The sequence below is a fragment of the Hippopotamus amphibius genome, chromosome 3, assembly GCF_030028045.1.
Source record: "Hippopotamus amphibius kiboko isolate mHipAmp2 chromosome 3, mHipAmp2.hap2, whole genome shotgun sequence".
NCBI lineage: Eukaryota > Metazoa > Chordata > Mammalia > Artiodactyla > Hippopotamidae > Hippopotamus > Hippopotamus amphibius.
In genome coordinates, this window is record NC_080188.1 from 173,598,177 (window position 1) to 173,619,735 (window position 21,559).

The window sequence follows — 21,559 nt, forward strand, 5'->3', positions numbered from 1 at the left end:
AACATTCTCTGAAGCAACTGGCTTTCCTGAAGGCTCTGCTCATTCCTAGTGCCCTTGACCTTCAGTTTGATGGCCTTGTAAGAATCTTAGATAGGAAAAAAATACAGAGCTTAGCCAAGATAGGGAGTTTTATGGAAGAGCTCCACATAAAGCCAGGACTCTTTATATCATCAATAAAACAGAGCACACACACACAAAAATTAAAGCTCACTTCATCAAGTGGGGCAGCAAGGAACTTACATTCCCCAATCTTAGTCCAATAAGTAAGGTGAATATCTCCCCTGAGAAATAACCACAAGTCATCCCTCACAAGTTTGCACTCCAAATTCATAATACTCTATGGTCTAAAAATCCTTATGTCAATTATATGTATTTAAAGTGGTTGCATGTTTATAGTGCCCCAGGCAATAGGCATAAGTGAAAGAGCATATCTTCAATCCGGGCCTGAAAGACACTTGATAGCTAAAATTTCAAGGAAGATTGGCTCACAATCAAACATCATAAAGCACACATGAGGAAACAAGACACCATGAGCAAGAACCAGAAGAAATACCAAATAACAGAATCAGACTAGCTGGTATAAAATATAAAAGAAGTACGCTTAATATGTTTTTTAAATTAATTTTTATTGGAGTATAGCTGATTTACAATGTTGTGTTGGTTTCTGCTATACAGCAAAGTGAATCAGTTATACATATACATGTATCCATTCTTTCCTAGAATCGTTTCCCATATAGGTCATTACAGTAGAGTTTCCTGTGCTATACAATGGGTTCTTATTAGTTATCTAGCTTAATATGTTTTAAATGAAACTTTTTATTTTGAGAGAATTTCTGATTCACATACAAGAACTATTACAGAGTAATACTGACTATATTTTACGTGGTTTACCTCAATGATAACATCTTACAAAAGTATAATACAGTATCATAATTAGGATACTGACATTGATATAATCTACCAATCTTGTTCAGATTTCTCATTTTACTTATAGTAATTTGTGTGGGTTTAGTTCCATGCAATTTTATCGTATGTGTAAATTCATGTACCCATCACCTTAAATTGTTTTTCAAAATAAAATAATATCCAAAGTATGAATAAGTAACAGAAATTGATTTTTTAAATGACTAGGCAGATACAAAAAAGAACTAAATAGAACCTATGGAGATGAAAAGTATACTAATAAAAATTAAAAATTTATTGGTGGGTTCTAAGAGCAAGTTAGCCAAACCTGAAGAAAGAGTCAACTGGGCAATAAATCCTAAAATAGTTACTCAAAGAGCAACACGGAGAGGCAATGATTGAAAAATTGAAGAGACATTAAGAGACATAAAGTATAGAGTGGGAAAAGTAATATATATTTAATAGGAAATTCAAAAAGAGAAAATAGAAAAATTAGAAAAAATATATTTGAAGAGATATGACAGGGTAAATACAAACAAATGACAATTAGCGAACTTTTCAGTAGTATTAATGGAAATCAGGAGACAGTGGTATAATATCTTGATAAGAGAAACAAACAGTCAATCTAAAATTGTGTACCTAGAAAAGTCATTTTTTAAGCAGTTTGGTTACGACGGGGTAAAGCAGAGGAGGGATAAATTGAGAGATTGGCGTTGACATATACACACTACTATATACAAAATAGATAACTAATAAGGATTTACTGTATAACACAGGGAACTCTACCCAATACTCTGTAATAGCCTATATGGGAAAAGAATCTAAAAAAGAGTGGATAGATATAAATGTATGTATAACAGATTCACTTTGCTGTACAGCAGACACTAACACAACATTGTAAATCAACTATGTGCCAATAAAAATTAAAAAAAAACAAAAACAGAAAAGAAGTCCAGTGAAATATAAAGACACTTTCGTAGAAATTAAAATTAATAAAGCATATGACTAGCAAAGATTTAATAAAGGAAATTCTAAAAAATGTCTTTCAGGGATAAACAAAATGATCTCAGAATAAGATCTAAAATTCAAGAGATGGTAGATATTAAAACAGATATATATTTAAAAAGATATCTATCAATCAACTGATCAATCAATAGATAGATATCTCTATACATAGCCCATGTCTCCCAGTTATTTACTGCTCAAATCCCTAAGCCCAACAGCTAAGGCCTTTCCAACATAACTTTTCCATTTTTCTCTCTTTCTTACTTTTCTCTAAGAAATTTTCTTTCCTTTCAAATTGTTGTCCTGCGGGTGGCCTGAGTATGTTTCTACATGACTTTCGTATTTGGGTCATATTTTTGTCCTTGCCTAATAAACTCTTTTTCTGCTCTTTACTATTCATATTTTAAGGAATCCACCTTTTCTATAACATCCTTCCTAAGTACTAAGCCCATAGTGATTTCCATTTCCTTTCCCTCATCCCTTGAGATATATATCCTCTGAAACAATCATTATATAATTAAAATAAACAAATACTTATTATGCACCCACTATGAGCTAAGTACTTTGCTAGGCATGTAAGACTTACCATACCTGATACACTATATAGAATGGTGGTGGGTAACACAGGCTCTGGAGTCAGAGTTTGATCACTGTCCTGTCACTACATGATGATAGTTAACTATCTCAATCTCAGTTTTCTCATACATAGAATGGAGATAACCAAAATATCTGCTTCTTAGAACTATAGTGAGCATTACATAAAATAAACTATGCAAAGTGTTTCGTTTTATTGGTAAAATAGATGATAGATTCATGGTAGATAGATACATATAGAGTTATCATAGTGCCAGATATACATATACATGTATATCTTACTATGAACTAGGTAATTTACCTGGATTATCATGACATATTTGAGATTTGAAATCTAAATCATAAAATCCTGGGAATAAAATTGGCATTAAAATTCTGTGGGAATTACATTACTAGGACTACTAAGGTCTAAGGTCCAAGAAATTATATGAGTTAGGAGTCTCCAAGAAGTAAGGATGAAAAACCAGCTTGCTCTCCCCAGGGGGCTGGCACTGGTTGAGAGACGTTGCCTTGGAACCCTGAGAAATCCTCCTTGCCATCGTGTTCTTCTGGCCACAGTTGCTTGAATTAAAGCCTGGCCAGAAATCTATGACTTCTCACCTGACATGTAGCGATAAGTTGGGCCAATTCACATTATTTGTCTCTAGAATTTGAACCAAGATTCTGCAGCAGACTGAGACAATTAGCAGTTGGATGTGAATTTGAAGAGCAGACTCAATGAGATAAAGTAGGAGCCACAGAAAGCTGAGTCTAGTTTTAAGCTAAAGCTATAAGAGAGTGGGAACTATGAGTAATCAACCAAACTGGGAACAAGATATGAATGGTGCAGATGCACTAAGATGTAGAGAACCCTGCAGCCTTTGAGAGACATGAAGTGCAAAACCTGCCATAGTCCTTAGCAGTCTTCTAGCTCTACTTCCAGTTCATATGTAATTGTACAATCAGTCCTTTTTTTTTTTTTTTCTCCTAGGTAACTTGAGTAAATTTCTGTTCTTTAAAACCACAAAAGCCTATCTAAAATGTTTGGTAGGAATCTTGGCTAATCTGTGACATCACCTCTAAGAGGCTATATCTCATTGAAGAGCCTTGTACCCCCTTTGCGGGGTCTGCTCTTTCTCTCAGTCACTGTCTCCCAAGCTAACAAGGATTCATCTTACTTCCCAGCTACTGTAGTTCACTATTTCTCTGATTATCAAAACTTACTCTGTTTTTCATAGTTTCAAAGCCATCTGGGAGCTCAGCCCCTCAATAAGATAATGAGTAAGATGGTTTATAGTCTTTCCTTCCTCAGCTAACATATTCACACTTCCATGGGCATCTTTCCATGGGCATGTTACTTACTTCTGAATGTGGCAATCCTACCACAGTAAGGGGGCCAGTAGGAAGGATTGCTAGAGGGTGGATTCTGAACACTCTTCTTCCTTCAATACAGAGTAGCATACTCTACCCTTCCCAAACTCTTGCCCAACACTGTCATCTCTCCCATATCATTGATTTTCCATTCATATATACGTTAATTCATTTTAAAAATATCAATTGAGCGCTTCCTATGTTACAGGAACTATGAACTAAGAGCCTAAAGTCTTGTACAAGAGACAGATAACCACAGGTAATTATATATTGTATGGTAAATATGTACTCAAGAAGGAGTTGGCAAACTTTTTCTGTAAAGGGCAAACAGTAAATATTTCAGGCTTTGTGGGCTACACAGTTTCTATTATAACTCCACAACTCCACCACATAAAAGCAGTCATAGACAATATGTAAATAAATGCACGTGATTGCATTCTAACAAAATTTAATTTACAAAAAGAAGTGGTAAGACAAATTTGGCCCACAGGCCATAGTTTGCCAACCAGCATACTAGGGTAAGAACATTCCTTTATTCAACACTTATTTATTGAATACTCTTAGTATTTGCTGTTCTAAGTGCTAGGATAAAATAGTAACCCAAACATATAAAAACCTCCTCTCTAATGGAACTTATGTTCTAGTAGAGAATATGGACATTAAGCAAAAATTAAAAATATATAGCCTGTTAGTGACAAATTCTAAAAATGAGAAATACAACAAAGAAGGAACCATGAAGAGTCAGAGGAGTTGGGATTTTAGGTGAGATCACCAGGGAAGTCTTCACTAGAAGGTGACTTTGAAAAAAGACTGGAAAGAAGTGGGAAAACTAGCTGTGTAGGAATCTGGAGGACAAACAATCTAGCAGAATGAAAAGCCACTGAAAAGTTTATGCAGCTGCAGTATGTCTGTCAAGCCACGGGACACTGAGAAGGCTAGTGTGGCTAGAATGGAGTAACCAAAGGAGAGCATGGTGGGAGATGAGGCCACAGAAATAACTGGGGTCAGGTCAGGTAGGGCCCTGTTGGTCAGAATGGTACCATTGGCTTTGAATCTGAATGAGCTGGGAAGCTACTGGAGAATTCCAGGCAGAGGAATGACTTGAACTGAATAGGGTTACTCTGGATGCTATATTAAAAACAGACTGGGGGATGGGCAAGAGCAAATGTAGGGAGACCCATTAGGAGGCTATTGTAATAACACAAGGAGACACAATGGGATCAGAGCAGAGCGATGGCAGTAGGGGGATGAGAAATGATACAAATGAGATAGATAATCCCTGTTTGAGGACAAAGAAATGTTCCCAGGAAAAGAAGAAGTGACATTCTAACTGGACTTGAAGGATAAGTAGGAATCAACCGAGCATCAAGCTGGGGGCATCAGGCCTTAAGCCGCAGACAGAGCTCCTGGTGAGAAGTGAGAGATGCTTTGTGGTTCAGAAAACTCATGGCTCAGCAGCCTTCTCTAGGGAGGGATGCTCTGATGAAGCAAATCTTCAGAAAAACCTGCGATGCCCAAACTAACTACATGTTCCAGCTGCTCCCCAACCTACTTCTCTGTGACTTTCATTCAGTCACTAAAGTAACACACAAACAGAATTGCTAGAGAAAAAAAAGGAAAACGTGTGAGTGTGCAGCTGTCTTTCAGATTCCTAGGCTTAAATTATAGGGAAAAAAATCCCTTAGTGAAGTCCTCTGAGACAGACTGGCATCTGGCCAGGGTACCACGGCCAGCACCCCAGCTCCCAGGAAAATACCCAAGTATCTTTAACAACTGAATATGTTTGCAGACCAGGGTCTCTCTTAAAAATTTTCTAAGAGGAAATGTTTTTAACCCAGACATACCACTTGGTTCTCACACAAGTCTGCCTATTTGGCTAGAAAATAGCCATGAAAAGGAGAAAAACAACTTCTCTCCACTTATCTGGGGAGAAAAGTTCACTGACCCAGCCAGGTGAATCAAAAAATTGTGGATTTCACTTACTCTATAAAATTGCATCTATTGAAACCATGGAGAAATTGGCCTGTAGAAAAACAACCAAGAGACATTTCAATTTGTTAGTAAACTTTCTGAGCTTACCTGAAGGTATTCTTTTACATCTTCCCTCCTATTCCCTTTGCCAGGTAAAATGAGAATGAGAAGGTGAGACTTGTCTCTTTAGAGTTTGTACAGCCTGTACATTTTGAAGTGGAGGGATTCAGAGATTTTCTTGCTGTTCATATTTAAAGTTTCTCCTCCATGTCTTTTCTCTCTGCCCTCTTCTACCCCTTACACTTATTTTCCCCATGCATGTTTTTTTTGGCTGCAGGGAACTTTGAATCCCAACTTCAAAAGAAACCTGTAATGAAGCCTGGCTGATGTTTAACAGATCCGCCACTGCAGGGGTTCAGCCCAACCACTCCTTTGGCTCAACAGCCACAGAGGGTGGGTGAGCAAAGCATGACCTATCCAGAGAACCCAGGTCTGTGAAGCACCTATTTCTCCACCTGTTCCCTTGGATGTCACATGCATCTGTCCTCCTGTCCCATAGATATATATCCTGTTATGTAAACTGCCATGTTATGTACTGCCATGAACATGACAGCCACGTCATGTACATAACTGCCATGTTCCTGCAGGGCACCTCGCAGCTCACCCTCTTGAGGACCCTTTTAAAGGGAAGTGGACCATGCTCTAACATTGCTGTATACAACAGTCCTTCTGCCCTCAAACTCCCCACCATCAAAACTCAGGGAATGAGGCAGAGAAGAGACAGTGAGGCACCAAGACACAGAGAGCTCAACCCACCACAGCCAACAGAAAACAAATGCATGACATCCCATGGTCTGCATCACAGCGTGGTGACACTAGGTGGTTGATGACTCGCTTAAACTGTGCTCAGCTTTTTTTTTTCCCCATGTGGCATGTGGGGTCTTCGCTCACCAACATGGGATCGGACCCAGGCCCTTGGCAGTGAGAGCTCAGAGTCTTAACCACTGGACTGCCAGGAAATTCCCCTCGGTCATTTGTTTCTATTTGGTGATTTGTCTCTACAAGATAACAAAGTGATGAAATCTGACACACAGAAACCAAAGCAAAGAGGTAAACACAGTGTTCTAGATTTGGTTGAATACTAAGCTCAACTCTGACGTGAAAAGGAGAGAAAGAACAAGCGATGGAAAGTAGATTCAGCAGCAAAGAATACTTCATCTCTGAGACATAATGTTAGAGAGAAAAACAACAGAAACAAGTCATGACCAAAAAGAAGCTGAAGCCTGCAAAGGTCAGGGAAGCTGATTTTCCCTTAGGGCATAGAGATTCCCTTGTCTTGGCTTCCTAGCATGCTTCCTAGGGAGTAGCCAATGACATTTGTGATTTTACTAAAGTGGACTTTCAAGCCCTTCTTTCCCACAGCAATTGTAGACCCTCTCTTAGGGCAGCTACTATGCAAAAATAGACATCTGGCCTACGTAGCCTTCCCTTTCCACAAGCCAAGTTTCTCTATCTTGGTAATTCTGTTCAACTGGCTGGCTAATGTATCTATAATTCATATCTCCTCTGACCAGCCCCAAGTCTGATAAATACTCTCCCTTTGATAGGCCCATCTGGGTTACAGATGTTTGGTGCTGGATTCCTCAGGCTCTCTCCTCCTCTCAGTGCCTTTGGGAGAGGAACTCCTTTGGGCTACATTTCTGCTTTCTTGCCGGTGGGTGGGGGAAGAGGGAACATGGAGTAGGATTTGAGAAACGAGGATTGTTCATAAAGAAATCACTGTACTTGCATGTTAGTAATTTTCCTGTAGGTGTATCCCCCATTCCAAACCACCCCCGATTAAACGGTAAGCGTCTGAGAAGAGGGACTCTGGGGCCGGCACACTCCGCTCCTCAAAACATGTCTGGCAAAATATTTGTTGAAGTTGGGTCCGTTTGGAGTCACAGAATAAAGGAATTGTGAACTTGAACACTGTGACTGAATTGTAATAATAGGGACAGAGACCACCACCAACTCTACCAACTCACAGACCCTCACAGAAATCCAGAGATCTACATCTCTATGAATTCAAAGTTCTTCCCCACAATCTAAGCCATGGCACAGAAAAGCAGTCTACCCTCTATGTTCTGCTTTTAGTGCCTCAGACCAGATTTAAACCCAGGTATTTAGATAAAATTACTAAACCCTTCCACTAAAATATCAACACATACTCCATGTATTCTTCATATTTGTCCCTTTGCTTAGCTTACTGTGTTTGGCATGTCATAGGAACTTGATAAATAATTGTTTTTCAAAATATGGTTCTTGCCAATAAGTTATGAAAAACAGTCAATGTTTTTAATAATAAAAATTCAGCACAAGAAATACAAAGAGAAAATGGAGTATGAATAAAAGGTCTGTACACGAAATAAGTATAAGGGAATTGGGAAAAAAGAAAACTTACTGTCTCCACTATGGTCTGCCTTCAAATTTCTGCTTCTAAAAGAGGAATTTCATAGCTAAATATCCTTTCTTTAAATCATAATAGTAGAGATATAAAAGTGTGTTTCCTATTGTGAATAAGCACTAGACATTTGAGAAAACCCACCAGCATGAAAGACAGATAAGAATTAAGAGGGGAAAAAAAGGAAAAATAAAAGTTGACAACAGATGAATCAGATACAGTGTACAGGGAAAAAAATTCAGAATTCATCTTATTTTTAGTCTCGATAAAAGGTTGTATCCTTAAAATAAAAAATAGATTAACGTAGAAAATCAAAGAATAAGTCAAAAATATGATTGGTAAAATTTTTAAAAATTCAATAGAAGAGTTGGAAGATAAACTCATGGAAATTTCCAAAACATAGAATAAAATAATAAAAAGATAGAATATATGTGAGAAAAAAAAGGAGAATAAATTCAGGAGATCAATCCTCAGGAGTTTCAGAGGGGAAAAAGAGATCAGAGAATTAAGAAGTATCAAAGTAATAATTTCAGAAAATTGGCCAGAGGTATGGGACATGTGTCCAAATTGAAAGGACCACTGAATATTAACAAAAGAAGAATAAAAGGCCATGGGCTTCCCTGGTGGTGCAGTGAATCCACCTGCCAATGCACGGGACACAGGTTCGATCCCTGCTCCAGGAAGATCCCACATGCCGCAGAGCAACTAAGCCCGTGCACAACAACTATTGAGCCCATGTGCCACAATTACTGAAGCCCACATGCCTGGAGCCTGTGCTCTCCATCAAGAGAGGCCACTGCAATGAGAAGCCCACACACCACAATGAAGAGCAGCCCCCAGTCACCGCAACTAGAGAAAGCCCGTGTGCAGCAACGAAGACCCAACACAGCCAATAAAATTAATTAATTAATTAACTAAAAAAAAGAATAGAAGCTAGAGGTAATTAATGAATCTCTTCAAAAATTGAAGAGAAAATGTTTTCCAACCCAAAGTTTTACACCAGGAAAAACTCTCAGTTTTAGGTAAAGACAAAATAAAAACATTTGGAGAAATGCTCTTTTGAAAAAGTTACCTAAAACATCCTTTCTTAGAAAGTTACTCAAGGATGTTTTCCAGTAAAATAAAGTTGTAAATTAAGAGATATCCATGCAACTCAGGACCTAGTGATTCCAATCCCCACCCCCAGAAAAGCAGTGAAGAGAAGTTCCAGGATGACAACTGTGCAGCAGACCTAAAGATAACTGGTCAAGTTGGAAGAGGAGAGAAAAATGGAATAAACTAGAAGGGAGAGCAACAGATTCTATAAATTATCTGATATGATAAAGCAATTGAATATGAATGAAGATATCAAAAAAGAAGGAAGGAAGATAAAAGGAGGGAGGGAGGAAAGGGAGACCCAAGGTGTAGGGTGTGTGTATGGGGGAGTGAGAAGCTATGCCAGAAAGGAAATATAGGAATATAATAAAAAATTTTTCTGCAACCAAAAGAAATATATTTGTAGTCATAATGTAAACACACATAACTGATTCAGCCAAAAATAGTAAAATTACTGTATTAGAAAAATGCAAAGGAGAAGGAGGAGACAAAGTGAAAGTCTCATCTTTATAATAAGAGCATAATGCTTAAAACTTATGAATCAGGGAAGTCTCTGGTGGTCCAGTGGTTAGGACTCTGCACTTTCACTGCTGAGGGTGTGGGTTTGAATCCTGGTCAGGAAACTAAGATCCCACATGCTGCATTCAGAAGAAAAAAAAAAGATGAATCAAGTAATATAAATATAATATTTGGATATATGCACATAGAGGTTATTACCAAAAGATGCAAGTAAAATAATACGGGAGCAAGCTAGAGAGTGGAGAAGGATGAGGAAAAGTTAGGCAGGGAGTTGTCATTCTTCCTTTTCGTACAATTGTCTTTTGGTACAATTTGATATTTTAACCAGGAGCATTTTTTTTTAATTTAAATGTTTTTAACTATCAAAAAAGTATGAATAGTCCCTTTTATTCCACAAAGAAAGTTTTGCATGTAGGGGTAAAAAAGTTTGAAACAAAAGTGTTGTCTGGGTCTACAGATAGAAAGGGCTAAGTTACCATGGCAACTCTGAAGCAGTAAGGGAAATAAGTTATAAACACCTGGATAAGGGCAGTGGCAGTAAGGATTTAGAGAGATAAGGGGCTACTCTAAGGACAATGATGCCTGGGTACCTTGAAAGACAGCTCTCTTAGTCAAGGCAGTGGTTGTTGCAATGAGCTAGTAGACAAATGAGAACAAGCCAGATTTCCCTGGAGAGCTCTCTGGAGAGCCTAAGAGTTGGCTAACACTAACACTGTTGTTAGTGAGGTTTAGCTTCTGCTCAAGGTTATCAAAATCTAAAAACCAAACCCAAACAGAATCTTTCTTATGCAAATATTTCTTGTAATGTGATCAGTTCCCTGGGTATTATTATTATGTAAACAAAGGCTTCCCATCTGTCAGTTCTAATAATGATAAAAACTAATGTTAGTTTAGAACTGTTTTTGTACTTTGAAAACTTTAGAATTACCAAGCACTTTCCTGCACTTTATTTCATTTGCTTCACAAAATAACCCAAAGAATATAGGTAATGCAAAGTATCACTGCAATCACCCTCATTTTACAGACAAGACATCTGGGTTTCCAAAAGTGACTTGCACAATTTACATAGGTGGTTAAGTAGCAAGGACTCAGGAATTCAACGCTGTCCCCTGATTGCAAATCTTACACTCAGTCCTTGACATAACACGTCTGAGCTATAGGCGAACCTATTAATTGGTGCTAACTGCCCACACACAGGGGCACCAAGAGGATGGCCCACACACAAAACTATGAATTACCACACAAATCGTGGCCAAAAACCACAAAGGCAGCCATTCAGGTATTGGGTGGAAACTGAGATCCAGTCCTCCCACCTCCCACCAACACTACTCAGGTAGTGGGCCTTTTTATAATTCGTACAACGGTACCAGTTATAAATATGGAATTCTTGCCCACATACACAAATTAACAAACTTACCACCCATCTCTTTCCTTTCTTACCTCCCTCTAACACTCCACAACCCCTGCATCAGCCATCAAATGGAAAGCCTCCTATTGGCTGCTGTCTCACAACAGATGACACATGAGATCCACTTGTTCATTAAAATAAACATGAAATAAACAACAACGTCTCAGCCACTGTTCTAGGCACTGGGAATGTAACAAGAGCCCTGTCACATAGAGCTGATATTCCAGGCCAGGGAAAGACAAACAAATGCACAAGAAAAACATCAGAAGTAACAAGTGTTATAGAGAGAAGTCAAATTAGTTGACATAATAGAGATTGACTCATCAACTAAATTGGGAGATCAGCAAAGGCCTCTCCAGGAGGTGACATTTAAGTAGCTTTTGGACTGACAGGAGAAAACACCAAAGGAAGACCAAGGAAAAGAGGATTCCAAGAAGATGAAATGGCTAGTGCAAAGCCCTGGGGCAGGAACAAGTTTGATCTGTTCAGTGGAACAGAACAGTCAGTGAGCCTGTGCAGTGTGGGTGGGGAGAGCAGAGGAGGAAGATGGAGAGGTAGGCAGGGGTCAGGTTGTGATCCAGGAAACAGGAGAGGAGCTCCAATTTTATTCTAAGTACAGTGGGAAAAAAACTAAGAAGGGGAGTGACAGGATCTGAATTACCTTTTACATAGTATCTCTCTGGGTGCTGTGTGGAGAATGGAATTTAGTGGGGCAAAAGAAGAAGGCTCCAGTCCTCTAAAGGAGACTTGTGGTAGAAAGTCTTAGGTGCATATAGCTGCCAAACCACACAAGTGGCATCACACATGGGGCCTCTTCATGAATTTGTGTTACTTTGCTGGAAACCTAAGTCTATAAGAGGACTGCTCATGTATAATTGGTGCTGATTGGTTTCTATTGACACATACCTTGTTTGCTCTCTGTGAAGATGCCCTGGCTTCCCCTGATAGATGGAGTTGTTCAGCTTTCCTGTGTCTCAAGTACCTGCTGCATATGCACTTCACACCATGTACACAGTTGTTTGCTCCACAGAAAGTTTGTTTTGTAAGGGCTGTGTCTTGTCTTAGTCATCTCTGAGTCCCTAATTATCCAACACGACACCTAGTACTTCAGGAAAGCTCAGTAATATCTGGTGGAGTAGATGGATGTTTTACTTGGGGGCTGTGTGAACACTCTTTTGTCTCCATAAAACTATGTTAGGAATGTACCTTACAAGCAGGACACCCAAACCCCGGCCCCTTACCTCCTGGGTGAGTCAGGGTCGAAGCAGGTCTTGTGCACGTCGGCCGCCTCCGGGTCACAGCAGTCACCATCATCGAAGTCGTTCAGCATGTTGTTGCACTCCACGTGGCAGAGCCCATCTCTGCGGTTCCAGGAGTAGCACCGGCCCTGCAGGCGGCAGTCACCCCCGTCATAGCCCGTGAGTGGGTGCTCACACTCAGGGTCACAGTGGTCATTGCCAATCTTGCTGGGCTCACAGTTCACAAGCACAACGCGGTGGCGCAGGGTGGAGTTGTAGACCTGGTGGACGCTCAGCTGCCAGCTGATGTTGTAGCGGCTGAAGGCTTCATTGAGTACCTCATGCTGCCGCTTGATCTGCTCCTCACTCACGGTGGGGTTCAGGCCCTCATCGTCACAGATGTTCACCACCTGGTAGCGGATCACCTTCTCTCCCCGAAGGGGCCAGTGCCCGTTGTACTGGGAGATCAGTTCCACATTGTCACAAGCTGTTTGCCCACAGAGAGGGGGCTGCAAAGGTGACAGAATCTCAGGCTCTGCCTCAAAGCCCTGGAGAACCTCAAGCCGTGGGAACTTCCCATCTCTAAAGGGGGCCCACTGTTCTTCCAGGGGCTCAAAACTGGCTGTCAGTAGCAGGGTGGTCAAATCCTCCAGCTCACTTGGCTGTTGAGGACTGTGCTGGAGGTGGCTTTGCAGGAGGGCAGTTGACCAGAAGACCAGGGTGCCCAGGTGTCCACGGAAATAGTGCCTGTCCTCAGAGCTATCCCCCCCCAGGAGCAAAGTGCGACAAGATGCCATGAACGGGCTGTTCAGGGGACCAGACTGATCTGGACTACTAGCCACCTGAGTGCCATCCACATACAGGGCCATGCGCTGTCCGTCGTAAGTGGCTGCCACATGCGTCCACTTGCCTGGTTGGTAGTGGCTGTGGCCCATCACAATGGTGGCTTTCTTCACGCGGTCAGTGCGAAGAGAGAAGAAGAAGCGAGCATCTCGCCTTCCCACATCCTTCCCTGAGCGGATCCCCAGGGCCCAGCCCTTGTCATTGATAGTGTGGGAGCAGTTATCAAACACACCTGGGAAAGAAGGAAGAGTCGAGGGGAGAAATACCAGATACAAAGGGGATGGAGAAAGGGAGAAGAAAACCCGTATAAATAGCAAGAATGTAGGTTTTCAATGGGAAAAAAATATGAGTGATACAGATTCCCCACCTAAGATGCCTGTCCAATACCCCATATCAGGCTGTTCTGGCAACATCTTTCCCCAAAAGGAACTTAATTTGAAATTGCATCAATTTAATGCATTTTTAAATAACCAAAATGGAAGCTGGAAGGGGATGTTCAATGCAAGTGACAACCACCCTCACCAGTTGGTCACAAGCATTCCTCATGGTGACTCTGTGTCCATGCCTTCCCCCTCTTTCAACTTCCTCAGAAGTCATGAGGGCCTTCGTGGTTTTCACAAAATACAGTAATCTCCTACCCCCTCAAAAGGTCATTTTTCACTATTGAATATTGAAATGATGATTCTCTTGGGGAAAATAGGGAGAAGACTGTAATATCCCAGACATGTTATTCCCTCTAATGCCCAAGGGCAAGGACACCCATCCACAGTGAACAGTTGTTCCTCAGAGTAAGCAAAATGGCATTGCCCCATGATCCTAGATTAAAAAAATTCTAGTCAAATTATAAGAATGATTGTTTTTTAACCAATAACGCCCATCACAGTACAGAAGTGGACCTTTCCCAGATAAACAAAGCTCCTCACCACATGCTACCTTACCACCTTGCTCATAGCAGGCCCAGGACTATTAAGTCCCATTAAAAAAAGGAAGGGATTCCTGTAGATAACTATATCACTAACAACTTGGCAGCAGGAAGGGATACTCAGATGTCACAGGGCCACAGATGAAAGAGGAAGCCTGGGGACTTCCTAGGTGGTGCAGTGGTTAAGAATCCACCTGTCAATGCAGGGGACACAGGTTCAATCCCTGCTCCAGGAAGATCCCACATGCCGCAGAGCAACTAAGCCTGTGAGCCACAACTATTGAGCCCATGTGCCACAACTACTGAAGCCCATGCACCTAGAGCCCATGCTCCACAACAAGAGAAGCCACAGCAATGAGGAGCCCATGCACCACAATGAAGAGTAGCCCCTGCTTGCCACAACTAGACAAAGCCTGTGTGCAGCAACGAAGACACAACACAGCCAATAAATAAATTAATTAATTAATTAATTAAAAAAGAGGAAGCCTGAAGGCAATTTGGAGGCCTTGAATGTTCCCAGCAACCCATCTACAGTTACGAACCCACCATCTCCTCCTGGTACCTGTTCTAGTATATAGGAAGAGTCTCAAAAGCAGACTTCAGGGACTTTCCTGGCAGTCCAGTGGTTAAGACTTTGTGCTCCCAATGCAGGGGGCATGGGTTCAATCCCTGGTCAGGGAACTAAGATCCCTGGTCAGGGAACTAAGATCCCCTTTGCTGCAAGCAAGGCAGAGGGGTTGGTGGGTGGGGAAGAGCAGATTTCACTTTTAATTTACATAGAGGCAGTACATTCACAAAGGAAGTGCTTAGTAAATACTGCTTTAACATGAATGAATGATAGAAAAGTCTACTGGCCTTTAGATCAGATACCTGAGTCTAACACCAAGAGTCATTCTTCCCCAGCCTCCCGCAGCAAGAATTTTACTTATTCTCCTGTGCTCCTATGTAATCCACTCAAACAGCACTACTCTATGGAGAGTTTGGATTTTAAAGCCATGAGTCCTCCCATTCTAATTACAGGCAAGTATCTTAAAAGTAGCTACGTTTTCATAAATGATAAATTATCTTTTCTCTGTCTTTAGTGTAAATCAATAACTTGTGATTTAAAAAATAAATGTTCTTTTTAACAGAAGCAACTCCCCCCCAATCTAGTAATTCTAACAATTAGACTTCCAAGTACTGGTGATGACTAGGTATAATACAATGGTGATATCCTAGTTTTGTTTTGGGTTTTTTGTTTATTTATTTTTACAATGAGGTCTGTATGGTTAAAGGAATGTAAGAACTACTGCTTTACACATTCTTATACTGTGTGGACTTTCAAAAGAGCAGACAAATCTGGTGACATCAATAGTAAGTTCTGTGCTTCATAGTTTCTCCTTGGTTCACTTATTTTCACAAGTACAGTTAGCCTTAATTATGTCCATCTACTGACCTATGAACAAATCTGCTGCAATATTTAATATCAGAATCATGGAGTTATTAATCTCCCAACTAGTAAATATCTGCTGGTTTTTAAGAGGAAAAATTGAGGAGGAGGCTATTTCATGTTTATTGCATATGCACAGGTGTATATATGGGTTGGGGTATAAATTATTAGGCTTAACATATAAATTATGAGATAATTAGCTTGCTACCTAACTTATTGAACACTTTAACTTATTGTCCTCAGAACTTCTATTCTAGTAGCAACAAAATAATTGTGTCTACTTATTTATCTCATAGGAAGCTATTAAAATTATAGAGAGTGTGTCTAAAATGTTATTTCTAAGTTCATGAGATGCTACACAGAAGATGGAATTTTCTTATCATACTAGTCTAGTTCTGATTAATCTAAATTTTAGTAATTATATTAGAAAGGATTTATTGGCCAAGAGTATTAAAATAGTCAGTTTTAGTTGGGAGTCATAGGAAGTATATAAAAGTATTATTTTTTGAATGATTATGAAAGTAATGATTCTTTACTCTCTAATTTAATAAGATGTCCAAGCAACACATGTGAAACCTCACTAGGTACCTGGATAACTGAACTTTATTTCTATATTACTACTGTCATACTTCACCTATAGGAAGAGAGTAAATAATTGTTGAAGCACTGTTTTGCACTCATTCCAGAGAAGGAATAAAAAGCATATTTAACAAATAGAATTTACCAACCCAATTACTGTAGATTGAACATTTGTATCCTCCCAAAATTCATTTGTAGGAGTCTTACTCTCTAATGTGAAGATATTTGGAGATAGGGCCTTTAGGAGGTGATTAGATCATGAAGGTGTGCCCTCATGATGGGATTAGCATCCTTTTAAGAAGAAGAAAGCTAGCTTCTCTCTCTCTGCTCTCCACCACGTGAAGATACAAGAAGACAGACAGCCATCTGCCAACCAAGAAATGGGTTCTCACCGGACACCAGATCTGCTGGTGCCTTTATATATCTTAGCCTCCAGAACAGTGAGAAATAAATTTCTTTTGTTTAAGACACCCAGTCTATGTATCTTGGTTATCACAACCTAAACTAACTAAGACACCAATGTCATCAACACTAGTTGTGGATCAGAATCACAAGTGGAACTTTCACAAATACAGATTCTTATGAAAGCATGTTGAGAGCTGCAGATAGTCTGTATTTACAAAACAAATCAAGCTTCTCGCTGCTGCTCAGTGGATGGAAAAGCAGAAAACAGAAGTTGGGAGTCTTAGTTTTGTCAGTCAGTGGAAAAGAAGTATAAAAATTATTATCAATAAGTTAAGTCAGATATGAAAGCGGAAATTGCATCCGAAATTCTTTTAAACTATTTGTTTAAAGATCACATCAGATCAAGCATTTTAGGTTTGTCTCAGGTCTCTAAATAACCATAGTACATTCTTGCTCATTAATTCAGAAAACTAGTGGAATGAAAGGTGGTTAAAAGAAACAGGAGCCTGTTATGAGTGAGTGCACAGATATGATGCTATTAGAGAACATGGTTAATGGATTGTCTAGGATTGATAATTAATTGGGGCTTTTTATTATCTATTATACAACTCATATTTAAGACTACTGAAATGGAAATAAACGTCCCCTGTTCCCACTAAAAGATGTATTATTCCAAGAGAAGAAACTGTGGCACTGAAGCATAGTATGTTTACAAATTCCTGCGAATAACTGCCGGCCACCCCAATCTCTTTCATAAGATCATGAGTGTGTCCTTGTGGGGATTTTCAAAATTTCCAAGGACAGAGTAAATAAATGTTTCTACCCCCTGCATCTTCTATATTCTTATAGTGTGCACTGGTAAAAATCTCTTCCTCCAATCTGTAGGATATCGAATGGAAAATTATCTGGTTCTCTTCTCCCTTGAGACTGAATAAATCAGCCTGCAATTAGACTGGAACTGCAGTCTGTGCTCAGACAAACACAGATTTAGCCCCAACATTGAATCCGCAACCTGGAAGCTCTCTTCTTCATCCCTAGCTGGTGGGAAGAAGATTACACTTGGCCACCAGAAGGGCTGTCACCCCATTAAGCCTCAAAGGGTTCACATTTCACTCACTGTCTTGCTCTTCCTGGAAAAAGAAATTCCACTTGGAATTAGTCATTTTGGCTCCTTAAACATTTACTGAACATCTCATTCATGCCAGACATACACACTTTTCTCAGTTTTGGAAGAAAAGGTGGTCTTTGCCCTGGAGGAGTCATAGTCTCCTGGGAGAGTGAGAAACGTAAGAGATCATTTTAATACAGTATCAGAACTAAGATCAAGAAGTACATTGGTGAGTGAAACAGAACCTAATCTCAACCCATAGCTCAGAGATGATTTCCTGAGGGGATGAGACTCAAATCCTACTCTTAAAGAATGTGTAAGAATTGTGCAGGCAAAAGAATTACAGATCATTCCACACAGTGGCAGGACAGAGAGCACCAGAAGTGAAACATGTCAAGGCAGGTCTTGTATAACACAGTAAGGGGCTTGGACTGTATAAGTTAGGAATACCTGGAGGCTTTCCTACTGCTGCCAAATGCCTCTGATATCCCAAAGAGCACACAGATGAACTCTAGCATGAAACACCACATGGTTGACCTTGCCTTCCACACTAGCTCCAACTGCAATTAAGAAAATTTCCAAAGCTTGCAGATGGGCAACTGTGGCACAAGAAATACATGAACACCACAAGAGTTCCATGTGGTTAGTTCACCCATGTAGTTGTTCAATAGATACTTATGAAGCAATACTAGCTGCCCATCTCAGTACTTGGTGCTGGAGATTTCTATAGTGATCAAATGGTTACTTGACATCAAGAGGAGTTCAGTATAGTAAAGGTAAACCTTAAATAAATAACTAAAGTGAATAATGCTGACAGTGAGAAGTATGAATAACTATGTGAACAGCAAAGAAAAAAGAACCCTTTATTAAAACATGGACATAATATAGCAGAAATTCTCCCTAAAGTTACTAAATGTCAACTTTCCAACACTGGCCTATCTTGTTAATAACTTAATTCCAATCAAATCTGCCCATGAAACTAGGTTACCAATCAGACTGTCTGGGAAGATTAGGGAGACAAAAGCCAAAGAATTCCAAGAGATAACTTCAGGCATTCCCAGATCAAAGGTTCTGCCAGTTCATCTAGAAACAGTCACTGTAAAATTTCATAGAACCTGCATTTATATTAAATATCCACTTTAGCTGAATCTTCTAAACTGTGATGTGGTGTTCATTGGGTAAATATTTTTTCCTTCACTTCTTATCATGTAATGATATCTCCCATTTATACAGTACTTGAGCTTTCCAAAGCAATCTTGTATAACTATCATTTAAAAGGTAAAGCCATCCTATGAACTAGGCAGGATTATTATCATTACCAGCCTTATTGTATAGATGAGGACACTGAGATTCTGAGAGGTGAGGTGTCAGGCTGGGCGTAGAGAGTACACTAGAACCAAAGTGTCATGATTCTGAGCCCAGAACAGTTTTCTATGCTGGGGAAGACCATAGTGCGTGGTGGTTACAAGCATGAGTCAGTGAGAAGTTTCAGTCTCCAGTCTACCACTTAATGTGCTATGTGACCTAAGAAAAATTATATCATCTTGCTGAACCTCAGTTTACTCATTTGCAAACTGTACCTGTAAAATAAAAATTTGTCCACCACTGGTCTTCTCTTCAGCATCATTCAACCACAAACTGAGATCACAGAGTTACCTCATAACATTGTTGTGAGAATTAAAGAACACATGTGAAAGATCTTAGCACAGTGCCTAACTCACACAAAGTATTAATAAACATTATCTATGATGACTAAAAGAGTTTGATGATGAACTATCAAAGGGAAGAACAAATTAGATACAAAATCAGTATTATGCAGATAAATGTTTAATAACTGATTTTCTGAAGGAAAACAAACAAACAAACACTGATTGGTAGCATTTGTCAATTTCCATGGTGTAAATATTCCCACAATGGCCAATTTTAATTTACTGCTGTCATTGAACATGGAGTTGGGACAAGATGTGTACAATTGGCTCTGGTGAGCTAGTTTGAGCCAGTTCCACCATTAGAAAGACTCAAAAGGAAAGCAGATACAAGCCATCATGTATCTTCTTCACACCCTGACTATTAAAGTAGATGTGGCTGCTTTGCTGGTCATTGGATTTTTTATAATTAAAAATGTGTAAGTGTGACTTTGAGACTTACTATAAAGCTACAGTAATCAATATATTGTGATATTGGTGAAAGAGTAGACAAATATATCAATGTAACAGAAGAGAGAGCCATAAATATAGTCAATTTATCTTTGGCCAGGAGAAAAAGAAGTACAATGGAGCAGAGATAGTGCCTTTAACAAACGATGTTGGAACAACCAGATATCCCCATGTAAGAAGAGCATAAAAAGAATCTAAGCACAGATCTTATACTGTTCACCAAAATTAACTCAAAATGGATAACTGACCTAAACGTAAAGTGCAAAACTACAAAACTTGTAGAAGATAACACAAGAAAGAAAACCTACATGACCTTCAGTATGATGATGGTTTTTAGATACAACACCAATACATGATCTATGAAAGATATAATTTATAAGCCAGACTTCATTAAAATTAAAAACTATTTTTCTTCTAAAGACAATACCAAGAGAAGTAGTTATTGTTTGTCAATTATATCTCAAAATTCTAAAAAAAAAGAAGTAGAAGACAAGCCACATGATAGGAGAAAACACTTTCAAAAGACATACCTGACAAAGGATTGTTATCCAAAATATACAAAGAACCCTTAAAACTTAACAATAAAAAAAGAAACAACCCAATTTTAAAATGAGTGTAAGACCATAAGGGGTACCTTATCAAAGAAGATACACAGATGGCAAAAAGGCATATGAAAAAAATTCTCCACATCATATGTCATCAGAGAAATCCAAATTAAAACAACAATGAGATGACACTACACAGCTATTAGAATGATCAAAATCTAGAACACTGACAACATCAAATATTTTTGAAAATATGGAGCAACAAGAACTTTCATACATTGCTGGTGGAAATGCAAAATGATATAGCCACTTTGGAAAATGGTTTGGTGGTTTCTTAAGAAACTAAACATACTCTTACCATATGATCTAGCAATCTTGATCCTTGATATTTACCCCCAAAAGTTGAAACTCTGTCCACACAAAAACCTGCACATGGATGTTCATAGCAATTTTATTCATAACTGCCAAATTTTGAAAGCAATCAAGACAATCTTTGGTAGCTGAATGGATACATTAACTGTGGTCCATCCTGACAATACAATATTATTCAGTGCTAAAAAGAAATGAGCTACTAAGCTATGAAAAGACATGAAGCATATATAAACACATTTAACTAAGGGAAAGGAGCCAATCTGACAATGCTAAATTCTGTATGATTCCAACTATATGGCATTCTGGAAAAGACAAAACTATGAAGATGATTAAAAAATCAGTGGTTGCCAGGAGTGAGAGGAGGGACATGAATAGGCAGAGCACAGAAGATTGTTAGGGCAGTGAAAATAATATATATGATATTATAATAATAGATATACATCATTATACTTTTGTCCAAACCCATAGAATGTACAGCACCAAGATTAAACCTTAAAGTAAACTATGGTCTTTGGGCGATTATGATGTGTCAGTGTAGATTCATCCTTGGGAAAAGAAAAAAGATCATTCTAGTGATAATGGAGGAGGCTATGCATGTGTACGGGAAAGGAATATATTGGATAACTCTGTATCTTCCTTTCAATTTTATTGTATACCCAAAACTGCTTTTAAAA

General features: G+C 39.2%; 1 protein-coding gene across 1 annotated transcript in view; it reads right to left on the minus strand.

Annotated features, from left to right (window-relative positions):
- Positions 1-21,559, minus strand: part of PAPPA2 (pappalysin 2) — a 266,326-nt gene that overhangs the window by 211,981 nt on the left and 32,786 nt on the right. Inside the window, exon 2 of the mRNA XM_057730056.1 lies at positions 12,530-13,601. Coding sequence (XP_057586039.1) covers positions 12,530-13,601 — 1,072 coding nt within the window. The remainder of the gene's footprint in view (positions 1-12,529; positions 13,602-21,559) is intronic.